The 18,825-nt window shown below is 43.6% G+C and overlaps 1 protein-coding gene across 2 annotated transcripts in view; it reads right to left on the bottom strand.

Annotated features, from left to right (window-relative positions):
- Positions 1 to 3,556: 3,556 nt before the first annotated feature.
- arhgap35a (Rho GTPase activating protein 35a) overlaps positions 3,557 to 18,825 on the bottom strand; it is a 157,509-nt gene continuing 142,240 nt past the window's right edge. For both annotated transcript variants that reach the window (XM_072490121.1, XM_072490120.1), the window contains 4 exons: positions 18,550 to 18,627; positions 17,489 to 17,620; positions 15,637 to 15,742; positions 3,557 to 12,655 (listed from right to left, as the gene is read on the bottom strand). In XM_072490121.1, coding sequence (XP_072346222.1) covers positions 12,361 to 12,655; positions 15,637 to 15,742; positions 17,489 to 17,620; positions 18,550 to 18,627 — 611 coding nt within the window. In that variant the 3' untranslated portion in view covers positions 3,557 to 12,360. The remainder of the gene's footprint in view (positions 12,656 to 15,636; positions 15,743 to 17,488; positions 17,621 to 18,549; positions 18,628 to 18,825) is intronic.

The following is an 18,825-nucleotide window of genomic DNA, read 5'->3' as shown; positions in this document are numbered from 1 at the left end:
GCAGTACAATGACTGCACAAAAAAGCACTTCATTGGACATTAACTGCTTTGGGGTGTTTAATTTATTCTTTTGCGCTGAAGCCAGGGAGCTAGTGGCAGGGGAGTTTATTTCCCAGAGCAATCTGCAGCATCATCCTCTCCAGACTACTGACAAGCCCCCTTCAATTAGTGACTTCCATCCTGGAGTAGAAGTAAGCTTGCATGGGAAAGAGGGGGGGGGGGGGGGACAGAAAGTGCATCCAATACTTCGAATAAATTGACTGATAAAATACATACATGCGGGTGCTTTAACTAGCTATGATGTCAACGGATGATACTAAGATTGCAGGAGTTGCGGATAGTGATGAAGATTGCCAGAGAATACAACAGGATATAGATAGGCTGCAAAATTGGGCAGAGGAATGGCAGATGGGATTTAACCCAGACAAATGTGAGGTGATGCATTTTGGTAGATCCAATTCAGGTGGGAGCTATAAAATAAATGGCAGAACCATCAGGAGCATAGACACACAAGAGATCTGGGCGTGCCGGTCCACAGATCCTTAAAAGTGGCAGCACAGGTGGAAATGGTGGTAAAGAAAGCATATGGCATGCTTGCCTTCATAGGACGGGTATCGAGTATAAAAGCTCGAAAACTATGTTACAATTATATATAATGTTGATTAGGTCACATTTGGAATACAGTGTCCAATTCTGGACACCGCACTACCAGAAGAACGTAGAGGCTTTGGAGAGAGTACAGGAAAGGTTTACCAGGATGTTGCCTGGCATGGAGGGTATTAGCTATGAGGATAGATTGAATAAACTGGGATTGTTCTCCCGCAAGAGAAAGAGGTTGAGGGGCGACCTGATAGAAGTATATAAAATTATTAGGGGTATGGTTAGGGTGAACAATTGGAGGCTTTTACCCAGAGCGGAAATTACAATTACAAGGGGGCACAAGTTCAAGGTGAGGACGAAAGGCTCAGTGGAGATGTGTGGGGGAAGTTTTTTTTTTTTGTTTTTTTTTATTCAGAGGGTGGTGGTGGCCTGGAATGCACTGCCAAGTGAGGTGGTTGAGGCAAATAAGTTAGCGACTTTTAAGACTTAGTTGGATAGGCACACGAACAGACAGGGTATAGCAGGATACAGGCGGTTGGTCTAGATAGGACACGTGATTGGTGCAGGCTTGGAGGGCCGAAGGGCCTGTTACTGTGCTGTATTGTTCTTTTTTCAAACTGAGCTGCCCAGTCCCCCTAAAATGAACCAGCAACAGGTGGAAAAAATGTCATAACAATAACTAGTTGCTTTAATCTGGAAGGTTGGTCTGTAGAGATATTAACACAAAGCTCCGGAGACATCTGGAGTTATACGCTTCTCACAAGTTACACCACCACTTGCTTGTTTACCATACTAGAATGGAAATGCAGCTCCGGCAGAGAAAGACAATATTCTGGGAGGGACGGGGCGAGGGTGTTAAGAGATGTGGATGGAATTTTCTATGCTCAAGGCACGGCGTTGTGACTGGAATTTTGGGAAGGCCTCGGGCAGCGAGTGGAAAGCAGCCTGCTCCAAGTGTCTCAGAAGCGGATTGTAAGTGCAACGTATGTAAAGGTAATGTAAAGATAATGATAAATGCAGAATGTGCAGCTAAAATCAATTGCGTATGGATGACGCCAATTTCAGGATTGATTTCAGGAACTCCCTTCATGCCAAATGTGACCAACAGATGGAATAGAATTCCAAATGGAGTATTGCAGGCAAAATCCTTGGAATCATTTAAGAAACGATTGGATGCCGCATGGAAGGTGATTTGCTGACCGATGAATTAAATTGGCCTGAATGGCTTTCCTCATGCATAATTGTGCCAATTATTTTGATATCTGTGCCCACTTGAATTCCCCCAAAACTTCCAGCGCTACAATTCAATTCTATCCTGCCAAAACTGAATAGTAGCTAAAGGTTTGAGCTGTATAAGACTGGGGTACAATGCTGGTAGGTACAGGTCTGTTATTGCAGAATATTGGTGGGTAAAATATCTTTGCATTTAGACAGGGGCTTTCACAACCTCAGGATGCCCTGCTCCCACACACAGCAAAGTGATAACAACCAGATGATCTGTTCTTAGTGGTAAATATTGGTTGAGACATGGATAACTCTCTTGCGCTCCTTCAAAATAGCTCCACGAGATTATAGGATCCCTACACAGTGCAGAGAGGGGCAATTCGGCCCATCGAGTCTGCACCGACCCTGTGAAAGAGCATCCCACCTAGGCCCAATCCCCCGCCCTGTAACCTCACCCTAAGGGGCAATTTAGTATATCCAACCTGCACACCTTTGGACTGTGGGAGGAGACCGGAGCACCCGGAGGAAACCGGGGAGAAAGTGCAAACTCTACACAATCACCCAAGATGGGAATTGAACCCGGGTCCCTGGCGCTGTGAGGCAGCAATGCTAACGACCGCGCCACCGTGGATCTTTTAGGTTCTTCTGAAAACACAGGATCTAAAGTCTCATCCAAAAAGGCAGCGCCTCTGACGGTGCAGCAATCTTTCAGTAGTTCACTGGATTTTTATGCTCAAGTCTTTGAAGCAGGACTTGAACCCTCAACCCTGACTCAGAGACTAGAGTGCTGCTAACTACGCCATTGCCGATACTGTACCTGTCTTATTATATTAACATCAGGGTACAGTGGAATAAAGCGCTAGTGAGCACATTATTAATTTAACATAGGGCAATGCATTATGACATATTAGGTTTAGTGAGATTTGGTACTAACACCAACCCGGGGCAAGATGGAGCAATACTTTGCTTCACTTAAGGTCTCAATCTCCTGAATGAGACACCACTTGAACCGTTTTTATCTTGTTTATAGTCACTTTACACTAGTTCTTCCGAGTATGACAAGTACCACTCTATCCGGCTAACAAAACTGCATTGTTCATTTCACAGTTCGATACAAGCTTCCTCCTCCTGGTGTCAACATTAAAGTTCACAGTTCCTTACTCTCTACTCATTTGCTCCTCCAGACCTCAAAACTGTGGCACTAACCACCTCCCTCAGGTCTTCTATAATCTGCAAACTCTCACAACCGAAACCTCGTGACACTGAAGCTACAATCTGACCAACGTCCACGTCACAAGCAATTAGCGATGGACAATAAATTCTGGACTTGCCAGCAATGCTCACGCCCCAAGCATGAATTAAAAACCTTGCTCTTAACCTCTGCCACATCATGCTCTACAGAACCTAGACCCTTCCACATTTCTTAAAAAGAGCAGTATGGGCAGCACGGTGGTTAGCACTGCTGCCTCACAGCGCCGAGGTCCCAGGTTAGATCCCGGCTCTGGGTCACTGTCCGAGTGGAGTTTGCACATTCTCCCCATGTTTGCGTAGGTTTCGCTCCCACAACCCAAAGATGTGCAGGGTAGATGGATTAGCCACGCTAAATTGCCCCTTAATTGGAAAAAATGAATTGGGCACTCTAAATTTATATTAAAAAATGTTTTTAAAAAGAGCAGTATAAGAAACCAAGCCAAGCTAAGAAAGGAGGGAAGAAATAATTTCAATAAAACCATTTTTCTTTAAAAGAATGATTTATTAACTATGATACATAGCATGTATGGCTGTAAAGTTTTTACAACATTCCCATTAAGACAAATTACTTCAGCAAATACATGATTTTACGCAGGAGAGGAGACACTAGCTCACCCTCATAGCTTAATCACATGCACTCTGGGTTGGATTGGTCCTGACCACCATTCACAAACTGCGTTTTGCAAAAGAAAAAAAAACTTCAGTTTTAAAAATATTTTTTCCATTTTCTCTAAAATGACTTTTAGCCCATTGTAAATCCTAGGTCTCTACTGGAAAGGAGAAGGCATTTCTCTCAATCAAGAACTTGGGGGGGGGGGGGGGGGGGGGGGAGGAGGAAGAAGACAGTTTTTTCCCCCAAAGTGACCTCTGCTTCAAGGCTCCTCACTGCTCGGCCTGGAAATAAAGGTTCAGTGGCTACGAGGCAGGGGAAGCGAGAGAGACGTTTGAATCAATGTTCTCACCCCCCCGCCCCCTCAAGTCTTCAATGAAATCCGCCAGCGAGCCCTTTGAGATGGTGCGTAATCTAAATGCCAGAGTGACCACCAAACACAATACATTAAAATCGATTAAACCGACTTCAGCCCTCTTTCCAGATTGTGATTCACATCCACACGCGTGCATAACTGCAGCGCTCCCAAAGTTTCCAAATCTGTGGCAGTCTGAAGAGAGGGAGAGCAGGCGGGTGGGCAAGGGGGGGTTGGAAATCACAGGTCAGTGGTTTCAGAATTGCTGATTTTTAATTTCAGGGTTGCACTTCTTTCGTTAGGCTGCAAGAGGTTTGGAATGAAGGTGCCAGCCTCCCCAGTCAACACTGACCAAGCCCTAAAAACGCTGGGAATGTTTGAAACCTGGGTGTGTCTATGCTAGACGACAAGGCCAACAAGCAGCAGAGTGTTCATATGGCCCCATTACTTCATCCATCAACACGGCTCAACTTCCATATCTCAGTCGTGTAGTGCTGCGGGGGTTAAAGCCGGTAGAAATCTCCCAGGCAACTGAAAGCCGAGGAAGTACCGTGAGGCGGAGGAGGAAGAGGCTGGACAATGCAGGTTTCCAAAAAAAAAAAGGACAAAACGTTTTCTGGCGCAGGACTCAACAGTTAAAACCATTTTACTTTTAATAAAATGAGAACTTGTAGTACAAATCGATCCAAATGGGAACTATTTTAATAAATGCAACAAAAAAGGTTCTAGACACCAGTAATAAAGGATGCGAACCATTAGCCTCTTAAGAATACAACCAACCATTCTTTACATACACAGTTACTATTTTTGTAAAAAGTAACACCTACCCAAATTGTCAGACCAATATCACATTATATATTCAATACTCGGTTTATTTTTAATTCAAATAATTGTTAATTATCATATTGAAAACATTTTACAAGTGTAGCGTACCAAATAAGATGTCGGGTGCAGCACTCTTCCCATTTTTCTTCCAGCTTACTCAGTACAAACGCCGAGGAGTAGCTCATTGGAGCTTGAGAGAGAGATTGGGGATAAAATAAGGCCTTGTACAGCATCGATTGTACAAGTGCTCATCAAAATTAAACCTCAGCAACAAGCTCTCTGAATTAAGAGTTCTAGGTTACACGTGTAAACAGGTTAAAGGGAAATACACAGAGCAGCGATACAAATGAAACCAGGATAAACATGACGAGAACACTGCGGTAAAACTTCTAGTCACGAAGCAGTCTGTTTGGCGACATCACCAGATACACATCATCACTGCATTTTAACGCAAATAAGCCCACATCTTTTATAAATTAATAAAATTGACCTTTTCAGCATATAATATATAAACTGATGTAAAATACATTTGAGAGTTGGGAGCAGAAGGATGGAAAAAAAGATTAAAATACTGCGAATTGAGTCAGTGTACATGATTTTTAAGTTTAAAAATAAATTTCTGCGGTGCTTTTGAGACAGCAGCCCCTTACTGCCTTCCCATCCTTGCCCTGATTGCTTGTACACCAGCTGCTGCTCACAGGTTGGAAGCAGCTTTGGCAAATCTTGTGAAAGTTCACGGGATCTCAGGACATGGCTTCTTGAATATACGCCAAGAAATAGTATCATCGGGGAAAATCACTTCACTCCGCACCCCTATAGTAACCGACATTAGGAAGAACTGATGTATTCAACAAGCTAATTGGTACTTTGGGACAGACAGAATGTTGACTTGAGTTTGTTACAAGTTTCTAAAGCGGATTGTGGCAGGTGATAGGAATTATTTTTTAAAGGATGCATGAGGGCATGAATCCAGAGCAAACTGATGGGTCATTGGCATATTTCAACACGCTCATTACTCCAGTGTGCTCTACCTGCAGAAAAATCGAAGATTCCTGGCATGGCAGTCAGATATTCAATTGTCAATGATGGGCTTCACCATTCAAGTCCAATTAACACATGGACCAACCACAGAGATAAACATTCAATAGTCCATCGTTCTGGTTCAAATTATAATTGGAGATGGGAGAGGAAGGGAGATTACCAGCATAAAACATAGATCAAGGGAAAATAGCTTTACATTGGGCAGGGGAGAGGGTTTTAAAAAATATACTTAAAACAAGGGAAGGATTGAAACATTATTCTGCTCAAAGGTCCAAATTCGACCGTTTGAGTTGGAACTACGCTTTAAAAAAAAAAAAAGTGGGTAATTGTGCATATTAGCGCATGCATAACCCCAAAACGCATGCAGGGTTTATTTAATGTTTCTTTACAGTCATCAGTGCTACATAGAAAGCATGAAATATGGAGCGGTTTACAGACCATATGCTAGATTGTGAGGTGCAGTTGATGGTGCTGGTTTCAATGAATGGACCAGTTCAACAAACGGGTAGAATTAGAGTGTGACAGAGAGAGAGACACACACACACACACACACACACACACACACACACACAGACGAGAGAGAGTCAGTAACTGGAAAGGAACATGAACTAAAAACATGAAAAAATTAAAATGAAACTGTATTCCCCCAGTGCAAATGAAGACCCAGAGGCACCGGAAAGGGGATGGGGGTTTCAATTGGCCGTCCTAACATTGCTTCCTTCCAACTGTGGTCTGTTTGGTCCAGAGGCTTGGCACAAGTTGCATGTGCCCCTGTGTAAGGTTGAAAGACTGCTGGCTGCAAGAGTGTTCCAATTCACAGTCGCAGAACGGGAAGATGCTGGTCTCTTTCCCCCAACCCTTCTGACAGTGAAGTTACCAATTTAGTACTGAATTGGAAGACGTTTTGCATTGTAGGCTCGTGCAACGAGATGCTGGGTTTAACCCAACCTGAACTGGGATTCTTCAGGCCTGAATAGACACTCCCCTCAGTCTGGCGTGGCAGAGCCACGCAACAATCGAGGGGGCGTGTGTGCAACCCATCACACCACCTAGCACTCCATGCACATTTACAGTAACTTCTGGAGTGGCATAAAACAGAACTTACCTGGCACAAGAAGCCAAACACAGGAAAGCTGGAAAAATCTTCATGGAACTAGCTTCAACTTTTCGATGTGTGGTGGGATTTGGGGATGGACGGGTTTGATAATTAGTGTGACATTTAGACAGAGGGAATGGACACAGAAAATTTGGAGAACGGGTGTAGAAGAGGCAGAGATATTGTCCAGAGTCCACATGCCCATTAAACTTCCATTAAAAGGAAGCAAGACATCTGTTAGGTTTCTCAGGTAATAAAGTGAATATGATATGCATTTTATAATTGCATGCACTGGGCTGCAAATTATCTTCATATTTAAACAAAACATAGTCGGCCAGCCACATAAGCATTCCAGAGCAATACCATGAAATTAGGTACTTTCTAAGGCTGAAAGTCTGCATTATGAGGTGGAGCGAACTTTCCCCATGTTGCTATTTTGCCATAAGTTTCACTTCCCATTCACAGCCCTTGGGATAATTTCTTGGAATTATTTGCCTTGAAGTTACGCAGACTGTGTCAGCACATTAGTGTAACATTTCTCTGCCTGCACTTCTTTTCTAACATCAACCCGATTAAAATCAAATGGTACAAAGCCTCGATAATGCAACGAGCAAAGGAACCTTGGATAAATGCACCGAGAATTTGTAATTTTAATTATTTTAAGATTAAATGCTGACTCTTAAAGAGGGGAGGGAATTAAAAGTGTTGATTACTTTCGTAATTGACAACGTGTCATCATTTTGAACAACAGCCTTCAAGAGGGGCTAATACCACCAAAAACGGAGGTTAAAGTGCAAACTGACGCGACAGCAACTTGTGCAACCACCCGCCCCCCCCCCCCCCCCCCACTCAAGATACAGAGGTTTAAAACAACTCAGAATTAATTTATTTTGGTAACAATTATGCAGAAAGCGGAATGCATTGATAAACAAGGTACAGAGAACATCTTTTTTCCAATTGCAAACTAAGCTTGTTTGCCAAGAAAGGTAGTTTTAATGTAAAATTGCCACTACCAGACAAATCTAGGCTACGTTTGCATTTCATTTTACGCCTTTCCACCAAGTCCAGTGTTTCACAGGACCCTGGACATCTCTGTCAGGGATCCCAAGACCGACTTGACTTAGTTTAGCTTGACCTTCCCACTGGGAAACATCTCAAAGCTACACATACATTTCTGTCTTCTCATCTCTCCAAATGGCATCATTTAGGTAAAATCAGGAAACTTGCTTTGTTGCAAAGCCCAAATTTATTCCACAATTCAGGACACAAGAACATGATCTATCTCAGAACAGCAGAGAGAGTGAGAGAAATTTCTGTTGCGCGATTTATTTAGGAGGAAAAACAAGACACTGATCATCACAGCTCTTAGCATGGTGTCGGAATACTAGCACCGTCACAAAGTGTTTCCATCACATCTTTATAGCACAAGTTAGTAAGATGCAGGTTACTGGGTCAAGCAATGCTCCATATAAATGGATGTTTACAGGGTTTTGGCAAGAAGTGAGAGACACACCAGATAAAGTTAGCAGCTCTTCTCTGTGCAAGGATCTGCTGAGGAACAGAGATTCCCAACTCCCAACAGGCTCATTCCCCATAACGGTCCATTTTTGAAGTTGCAACAAGGGGAGAGGTGACAGGGGCATATTTAGGATTCAGTTTAAAGAACAATTTCCCATTCCCACCTGAAGGGAGATCTGTAAAATAGAGTGTACCACTATAAGCCTTTTAAATGTTGGGGTTAAAATGAGATTAAACCTAATATTCATTTTCGATGCAGTGAACTGATAAAACCCAGTAATGCCAATGTGCCTGCAGTTCTGGTTTGACACTTACATTGACTTGTGCTTCACACACACACGCAGCATCATTTCTCCATATAGAAAGGGGAGGAAAAAAAAGCAATGATACAGCAAATAGTCAGGCTTTTTCCTTCACTGATATACCGGTGAATGAATCGGTGTGCGTGCGCAAAGGGGGAAAAGAGACAAGGAACTAAAAAGATTCAACTATTGCTGCATGCCAGCGCCTTTCGGAAGGATGTGATTCTGAAGTCAGTTCACTGGAATACTTCATTTCGACTTCCAAACTGATTTCTTTTGACTGGCAAAGTCTTCAGATTATAAATTTGGTTTAACATTCGACCCACCAATTCACAATTTTGCTTGGAGCAGGTTGGGCTAAATAGTTGGCTTGCAATGCAGAACAATGCCAGCAGCACGGTTCAATTCCAGTACCCGCCTCCCCGAACAGGCGTCGGAATGTGGCGACTAGGGGCTTTTCACAGTAACTTCATTGAAGCCTACTTGTGACAATAAGCTATTATTATTCTTTCACCCAATTTCTGATCCAAATTCAGAAGATAAACGTAGAAGATGAGATGGCCTGATCACCCTGAAAAGATCGCTTGTACTTACTTCCCTTTCCACCACCCAACTAGAAGAGGAATTCATGCCAAATGCTGCATAAAAGATACAAACTGGCCCCCAACATGACATGAAGCTTGACAAAAAACAATATTTTTCAGTAGGCACTTTTCCATCTAATTGGTGTAATTCAGCTGGCCGCGTTTCTGCTCCAAAAAGATTTGACTGTTTTGTGTGAAGTGCTGTGATTTCAGATACGATCATACCAATTGATTTTATTAGTAGATCATGGTTAACAAACATTGGGCAGCGGCCTCTGTCACTCATCGGCAACACAAGCTAATTCAGAAATGGATGAGCTAGGGATAGAGACCCTCATGCGAACAATTGCCTCCTTTTTTAAAAAAGCACAATTTCAAAAGCTAAGGCAGGCCTTACTGTATTTCATTAACTTGGGAAAATCTGGGATCATTAATCGATCAGCAACTCTCAATGGCTATACGGCTCAACCCTCCCCAATATCCATCAGCCATAACGGTCAGCGCTGGGAGACAAGGACTGTGAGAACACTTTGTAAAAGTTTTTGACATAGAATCAGAACAATCTATTCTCAAACATTCAGAGATATACTTTTGCAAAAAAAAAAAAAAATCTAAAGTTGAATGATAGATCAGCATCTCATATGGAAACAATAGATTACTGGGTTGTCCACTTCACATTTTGCCCAGTCAATCGGCACAACACTGACTCCATCACAAAAAGAATCACACACACACACACAAACAGGTAACATTTTAGTGTTTGCTCAATTATTGGAGATCGTAGTTGTACGTACCATACCCAAACTGGTAGAGCTTGATACTTAGATCGACTAAGTGTTTTAAAATAGATTCACTGGCACAGCCCTAAAGGGGGAGGGGGGGTGGAAACAGAGATGCTGAGGACACACTGGCCAGGTAAAGATGAATTTGCCTCCTGACCGTGAAGCACATGATTTGCTACTAATTCTAGACAGGTGCTTAACAGTTCAAAGTACGAATTACTAAAAATTATGGTAGTGTTAACAATCAATGGCATAGTTCATAGCTACTGCTGCTCACTTCATTAGGTGATGAATTTGCAGTGTCACGTGTAGTATCGGTTCTCTCACACGGGGCTGTGGAATTTGAATTTTAGAATTTAAAAAACCTCAATAGACATATTTTTGACCTCTTATGCACCCTTCACACTGAGCCTTGTTCAGGTCTGGCATTGCTCAGGCTTCTAGTTGCACATGTTCATGTTTCTGTTTCTCTTGCAGCTCCTGCTCCACCACCTTCAGGCACTGACTGGCACTGAGGTATGATTTCATGGGCAGTGGCCACCCTCTAACATCCCGCCAAATTGGCCATTCTTCAAGTTTCAGCCCAGTGAGGCTATTTAAACACAGGGGTTTTCACAGCCATGCCCAATGGAGTCCATGTATACTTCCTTTTCTAGCAGAGGTCAGTGGGTAGGAGTGGCTTTGTGACATGTCAAAAGTGCCACACCCCAGGATGGTTATAAAACATGAAGTAATAAACCATGCATGTGCTAACATGCCACACAAACATTCAGAATTTTAAAAAAGCCATTTCAGAGGAAGCCACATTCTAAACCACCTTAACTACAACCAGGACGGATGTGAGGCACCAGCCAAGATATGCTGATTTGCTGTGCTGCTTCACGGGGGCGGGGGAAAGAGAACAATGACACTCCAGCCATTTAAAGTGACGGGAAAGTTTGACATGAAGTTGTCTGACATTTTTAGTTGGCAATAGGTTTTCCTTGTGCGTCAAGAGGCTCCAACTTGGCACTGTACACAAAAGAGCAAGTCTGGTCGTTAAGTCACAAAGAGTAAGGGGAGGAGGGCAACAAATGTGATCCTGAAGACATGGAAGGAGAAGGAATATTCCTTCCCTTTCATCATTTGCCACCCCCCCCCCCACCCACTCTCAAAAAAAGGGCAAAATGATTCAGAACAGCTTCAATCAGATTTCGAATGGGACCGAATTAGGTATTTGCTAACCAGAACTGATCAAGGTAGTGAGAACGAAACAAAAGAGGTTCAAAAGTTCCACAGACGTCAGCCACAGAAGCTGTATTGATATTGGGAAAACCAGCGTCAAATCTCCTTTTGCACAAAGCACTTTCATGCAGCTGCTCACATCATTGTTATACAGACAAACCTCTTTACTACAAGCTCTACAGAACCTTAGGACACACAGATTTTATCATAACATATTCATTTAGTGTTTCCTTAAAACAAATGCCCCAAGGTTAGAATGGCTTCCCAATGAACCATCTTGACAGATGCACATCTACATGCTGGGCTTGGTCATTCCACCTAGGATAACTGCTTAGTGTTCACATCCCGCATTCACAAATATTGGTGCGAGGCTGCATCCACCCTGCTGTGAATTCACACAGTCCACGTGAAATTTGTGTTTATTTTTTAATGAAGGTTAAAATAGCAGCACGTGACCTCAAAAAATTCTCTAAGCAAGAGTTGGCACTACCCAAAAAATAAAAAAAGCAACTTTCTACATTGGCTGAGGAGGGAATGAGTTTAAATTAAATAAGCGGTAGAGTTTGTCTGTATAATTAACTGTTTAAACATTGCGCATTTTTTTAAGTAACCACTCGGTTGTGGGACCTGTGCTATTTGTGTTTCACAGAGCCCTCTATGAAGTCATGGGCTGCTTTTTTTTGTTGCAGTCTGTACTTTCATTTAAACTGCAGTGTTTGGTACTTTCATTTAAACTGCAGTGTTTGGTACTTAACCAATTTCCTTAGTGCCATGTCATCTGTTATAACTATGATTGCACTGCTCTGTACAACAGAAAGGGGTTCCATAACCCAAGGCAGTTTTGAAAAGAATCTAGTTACGATAACTGGCATGTTTATAACCCAATTCACAGTTTACTTGGCTGTTCCGTCTGCAGCTGTGTTCACAGAGGTTGCTGAAGTGGCCTCTTTAAGGTGTCGGGGGAGGCGACTGTGGCGGTGAGGGGATCATTGTTACCGGCGACGGGCACTGGAAGGCAGTGTTCGACGTGGGGGAGCTGGGAACGGCACTGATCAGTTCCACGATTGGCCTGTCATAAAAGAAGAAAGGGCACTGCTGGATGAAGAGCTCGATGATAGTCTGGTACGTCCTGGTAGCTGTCAGCGCATCCATGGTCTGAAAGTCGGGCCTCATGAGCGTGGGCCAGAAACAGATGGAGAGGTTCTCACTGTTCATCAGATTCAACTTGCAGTTCTGACTGACCCTGAAATGAAACAGAAGCCAGTTGCTTATTCAATACTTTGAACAGAGACAGCAGAAAAATAAAGCTTCAGACGTTTAGCTGCTTCCCAAAAGCAGCCTTCCCACTCGCTGCTTTTATTTCTTTCATGGGATGTGGACATTGCAAGACCAGCATCTGATGCCCTTAAATGCCCGTGAACGGAGGGTAGTTAAGAATCAACGACATTGCTGTGGGTCTGGAGTCACATGAATGCCAGACCAGGTGAGGACTGCAGATTTCCTAGCACGGACGAGGCGAACCAGATGAGTTTTTACAACAGCGATAGTTTCATGGTCATCATTATGGAGGCCAGCTTGCAATCCCAGCCTTTTCTTTAAATTAATCAATTGAATTTGTTAATTGAATTCAAATTCCACCAGTTGCTGTGGTGGGATTTGAACTCTCGTCCCCAGGGTTTTAGGCCTGGGCCTCTGTCGAGTGACACTACCACTACACTAATGTCTCTGCTTAATGGTGAAGGAGTACTCTTCCTCTCCAACATCACTTCTCTTGACACTAGAAAAAATCTCTTTCCCATCTCCCAAGGCCATTTGGAACAAAACTCATCCACACCACGAGATATTTCACACAAAATATTAAAAATATGCAGCATGTTAATCACCACCTAAAACATATGGGTTAACATTTGCGGGCAAACCTTCACCAGAAAATGAAATGAAAGTCTGTACACCCCTCGTCACAGACCAGTCGACATTTCTGAGCACTTCTAGCATTTCCTTTTCTTTACAACAAAGCAAAATCACATCTGTAACAAAAAGGTCCATTTTACCCTCCCGACTGAAAACTGCCAATTAAAATAAATATGGTTGTGTTGTGATGGAGGTGGAAATCACAGCCCAATCTTTATCATGCCAAGGTTCAGGCAAACGGATTTGTTTTTAACAATGCAACCAACGGCTGTTCCAATGTGAAATACATGCCACCCTGAAAGTAAGCTGGGAGGGGGAATATGGAAAAGATTGGATGACAGGACAAAACCCAGCCTGGATCCCACTCTCGATTGCCAAGTAGCGATCCTGCTGGAAAGCACACACACCTGGACACAGGTCAGCAAAAGCAATGAGTGTTTGAACAGCAGGATCCTGATGGGAGATTCCTCTTGGGTGAAGTTACTGCAGACCTTGTCAGAAAAATAACCACATTTCCCAGCTGTGCATTCAGCTAAGTGGGCATTGATAAAGCAACAAACACCAAATAAAGGAAGAGAGAATGACTTGACCTAACCTGGTTTGTTGTTTCAAATTAAAGTAACACTTGTCCCAATTGTTCCATATAGTGGAAATCTCTAATATGGAGGGTATGGTTGTGTAGTGCTTTTGGTCCTAATTGACTGAGTTGAAGCCATATGGTGGCAATTATTCAACAAATCTAGCACCATAAGAACTGGCCTCGAAAGCTGCCAGATTGTTGTAAAAACCTAACTGGGTCATTAACATCCTGCAGAACCAAGAACTCGTCAGCTCCACCCAGTCCAGCCTACACATGGTTCGTCAAAATGGCATAGCGGGCAGCAAGGTGGCGCAGTGGTTAGCGCTGCTCCCTACGGCACCGAGGACCCGGGTTCGATCCCGGCCACGGGTCACCATCTGTGTGGAGTTTGCACATTCTCCCTGTGCCTGCGTGGGTTTCACCCCACAACCTAAAGATGTGCAGGTTAGGTGGATTGGCCACACTAAATTGCCCCTTAATTGGAAATAAGTAATTGGGTATTCTAAATTTTTTTTAAAAATGACATAGCCAAGGAATGGCTACACGGTAGCACAGTGGTTAGCACTGTTGCTTCACAGCAGCAGGGTCCCAGGTTCGATTCCTGGCTTGGGTCACTGTCTGTGCAGAGTCTGCACATTCTCCCCGTGTCTGAGTGGGTTTCCTCCAGGTGCTCCAGTTTCCTCCCACAAGTCCCGAAAGATGTGCTGTTAGGTATTGGACATTCTGAATTCTCCCTCCAGTGCACCCGAACAGGCGCCGGAGTGTGGCGACTAGGGGCTTTTCACAGTAACTTCATTGCAGTGTTAATGGAAGCCTACTTGTGACAATAAAGATTATTATATTATAAAAGTATTCAACTGCCTTAACTGGAGCAGAATAACACTGCCTTTCTGGCATCAACCACATCCCAAGAACAAAATGACCCCTGCCATGTCAGAAAACCAAAGGTCCTCAGATTATTGGTCCACACACATTGTACAGTAAAACATAGAAATTAAGACAAAGAAAATACAAAAGATGACGTCAAATAAAATTTTTCTTGGACCGTGCGATTGATTTACAATCGTCGTGAGATTGCGCTCCTGTTTCAGGCGGCATCGTACACTATTTTATCTTCTGTAAATTCTGGTCGATCAACAAGAGTACACGTATTGGAGTACAGATAATGGAGGTCCCACTGAGTTTAAACTCACGCAAGGTGTAAATCAAAGCTTCACCAGAAGTTCTACCCCTTCGGGCAGCTCATGTTGCAACACAAGCAGGGGGACCTCAGGACAAAAGGTTGTTTCTGTCCTGACGCCCAATTAATAAATTAAAATGTACATGCTGTCAATGCATCAATAGTTATTTTTAGAAACAGGTGAATGCCTGCATTGAAGGGTACACAGGAATTTATTCTGACCGTGTTAACCACATACAGCATACAGGAATAGCATCTGTAATTTCATCTCTGCTGTGCTTTAGCAGCGTTAGATAGGAGTGACAGCACAGGCAGAAGTATGCAGCGAGGGCGATCATACATACACGCGTGAGGGCAAATGCTTTAAACTCCTACAGAGATCTATTATTTTCTTTGCCTTAAAATGATTTATTTGATTAGAGACAAACCTTGCCTCACAGCCATTTGAGATATTGGTTTAGGATATCTTGTGCGCCATTAATTAGAAAGGACAATTAATAATCACGATCCTAATGTATGATGGTCTGGCTGCATGCACAGAGTAATTACTTACTTGTGTAAGTGGGTGATGACATATTTGAAGACCTCATAATTCTCTTTTGGAACCTTCTTCAACACATCCTTAAGTGCATTCAGCTTCAGCTCCTTATCAGGCTGTTCTGAAGGAAGAAAAAGGAGTAATTTAACGCAGACAGCATGCAGCTCGTCACACTGATTCAGTAATGTGCTAGATTAGAGTGGCAGCAGCTGAATTCATGACCACTGCACCGCAATGGGGACACCGCAACGGAGACGCCAGTCGCTACGGTGGAGTGGTGGCACACAGAGAACAATTCATTTACCATATTTAGGTGTTCGGATAAAAGGCGGAGGGGGACGTTTTGAGGCGCATCCGATCCCACCCACTTTTTCATGGGTTAAAGACGACCACTTGGTACGGTCGATAGTCACAGGGAAGAGATGGTCATTGGTTAGATTCCTGGTCTGGACCAGATTGGTGGATTTCAGTGGAATGAAGGTTTGTGCTGGAAAAGCTGTCCTGCAGCATGCGCTCGTGGCAGGGGTGGCGTGGAGCAGAGGCAGTGAGAAGAAGCACAGTGGTTAGCACTGTTGCTTCACAGCACCAGGTTCAATACCCGCTTGGGTCACTGTCTATGCGGAGTCTGCACGTTCTCCCCAGTTTCCTCCCACGAGTCCCAAAAGACATGCTGTTAGGTGAATTGGACATTCTGAATTCTTCCTCGGTGTATCCGAACAGGCGCTGGAGTGTGCCGATGAGGGGGTTTTCACAGTAACTTCATTGCAGTGTTTTTTAAAAATAAATTTAGAGTACCCAATTCATTTTTTCCAATTAAGGGGCAATTTAGCGTGGCCAATCCACCTACCCTGCACATCTTTGGGTTGTGGGAGCGAAACCCATGCAAAAACGGGGAGAACGTGCAAACTCCACACAGTGACCCAGAACCGGGATCGAACCTGGGACCTCGGCGCCGAGGCTACAGGGCTAACCCACTGCGCCGCCGTGCTGCCCCTTTCATTGCAGTGTTAATGTAAGCCTACTTGTGACAACAACAAAGATTCTTCTTATTATTTAAAAAAAAAAAAGAATCAGTAAAGCTTCCCACTCCCAGATACTCTGCTGGAAAATAGATGGGTGCAGATATCAGTTGAGAGTGGGATTGGATCAAATTAGGTTGCTGGCCCTGGGTAAGATTTCGCAACATAAATGCATATTTCAGCGAGATACAGGAGGGCTGCTAACACATCAGCTATGGCAGCTCAGCCTTCTACAAACCACGGCAGTGTGCGATTGACAACAAAGACCTCTTCACGTCAAAATTCCTAGTCCACACAACAGCTGTCATCACCACACTCTTATACTGCAGTGTGATGTGATCAGCGACACACAAGAGTGCTCGAGAAATTGCATCAACAACTCTCTTTTCCCCCCCTCCGAATCAGATCCTGTTTTCTCAAACCCCAGTGTTCCGTTGAGGGCAAAGAAAATGCTTCAAAGGCACTTTAAATTGCATTAATGACTGGAGGAGTTGGCTACTCATTCAAAATGGTGACATTTTGTCCATCGTGCTTCAAGTCATTTCGTCTTAATGATGAGGCAGAACAGCAGCAGAGAAGGAAATAATAGGAAATGAATCCTGCACTCTGGATCGCACTATTTTGTGGAACATCCTGCTCCATGTGCCTGAAGATCTGTGGGTTGAGAATTGGTCAATGCCAGAAACCTATAACCCTGAGAAGGCATCATACTCAAATATAGAGACAGGGGATGACGACAGAGAATTGCCAATGGCTGCAGAACATCTACTGTGCTATTAATGGGATGTTGCATGTGAAAGTTGGTTGTCGTATTTTCCTTCTCCCATAGATTTTGCTCTGGTACTTACTGCTGACATCCACGAGTTCGACCTGGGCACTATACGGAACCAGTGGGTCAGGAAGTTCCGAGAAGAAGCTTTTCATTGCTCCTGCTACAGTATTCACTGCACAATCCTTCTCCTGTAGAACAATGCTGTGGTCTGTAAACAGGAACAAGATATTTCATTCAGTAAAAGGGGACAATATACGTAATAATACGGCCCTGGTATATACAATTTTCAAACAAAAGTCCCCAGCAATCTGAATCATGTGGAGATGGTGGCAACCCATTTTTACTCAAACAAACCCAAATCAGTCTTTCAGATTAGCTTAGGCAGTGCACCTCGATCGAAAAGCCGAGGTCGCCTTGGGTTTGAGCCTTGCCCACTGCTGAGTGATTCACGGCAGTAGAAAAGGGAAGGCACAATTAACGTCAAAGAAAAGTGGCCATTTGAACTTCAGTCATGGACTGTATGTATCCCCACAATTACCCTAAACACCATCATCACCGAGCTCGGATAGCTTGCCAACAAGGATCTAAATGTCCTGGATAACGCATGAATAGCTACAAGGTACAGATTTTCGAGGGCTGGTAGCATCTATGTGCCCATGATCGACCAGAAGAGGGAGTGAAATGGGGTGGGGCAGCAGGAAAAATACGAGTGCAGATTTACTACAAATAATTTTGACGTAGCCTTCCCCCAACTCACCGACCACGAGAAACGGATCCCTACTCCAACAATAGACAGACACCCACTTGCATCAAGACAGCCTGATAGGCAATTACAGTATTTTAAAAAATAAATTTAGAGTACCCAATTCTTTTTTTCCCAATTAAGGGATAATTAATTGTGGCCAATTCACCTACCCTGCACATTTTTGGATTGTGAGGGCAAGACCCACGCACACGGGGAGAATGTGCAAACTCCATACGGACAATGACCCAAGGCCGGGATCGAACCTGGGACCTCAGCGCCGTGAGGCAGCAGGGCTAACCCACTGCGCCACCGTGCTGCCCGGCAATTGTAGTATTAACTAACACTAACCAACAGTTTACTGAACACTTTGTTCCCGCCTCCTTTTTGCTTACCTTGATCAAATTGCCTCTGGAGACTTTCCATCTCAGACTTGTTCCCACTAACACGGTAAATTCCCTCTGTGCCCAGACCTTCAAAAAGAGAGAGAGAGAGAGAGAGAGAGTTTATTCTTTCCGCTTGGGCTCCAGATACTGAACTTACTGCACAGTTTTTGCGCTGGAGCAACTCACTGATATCCAATTAAAAGCTTGAATCTGGTCAAAGATTTACATAGAAACACCAAATAATCACAGGTACTTTAGGAGGCATGGTTAGTAAGTTTGCAGATG

The sequence above is a fragment of the Scyliorhinus torazame genome, chromosome 25 (assembly GCF_047496885.1).
Source record: "Scyliorhinus torazame isolate Kashiwa2021f chromosome 25, sScyTor2.1, whole genome shotgun sequence".
Classification (NCBI taxonomy): domain Eukaryota; kingdom Metazoa; phylum Chordata; class Chondrichthyes; order Carcharhiniformes; family Scyliorhinidae; genus Scyliorhinus; species Scyliorhinus torazame.
This window is presented reverse-complemented; position numbering and strand designations above follow the sequence as displayed.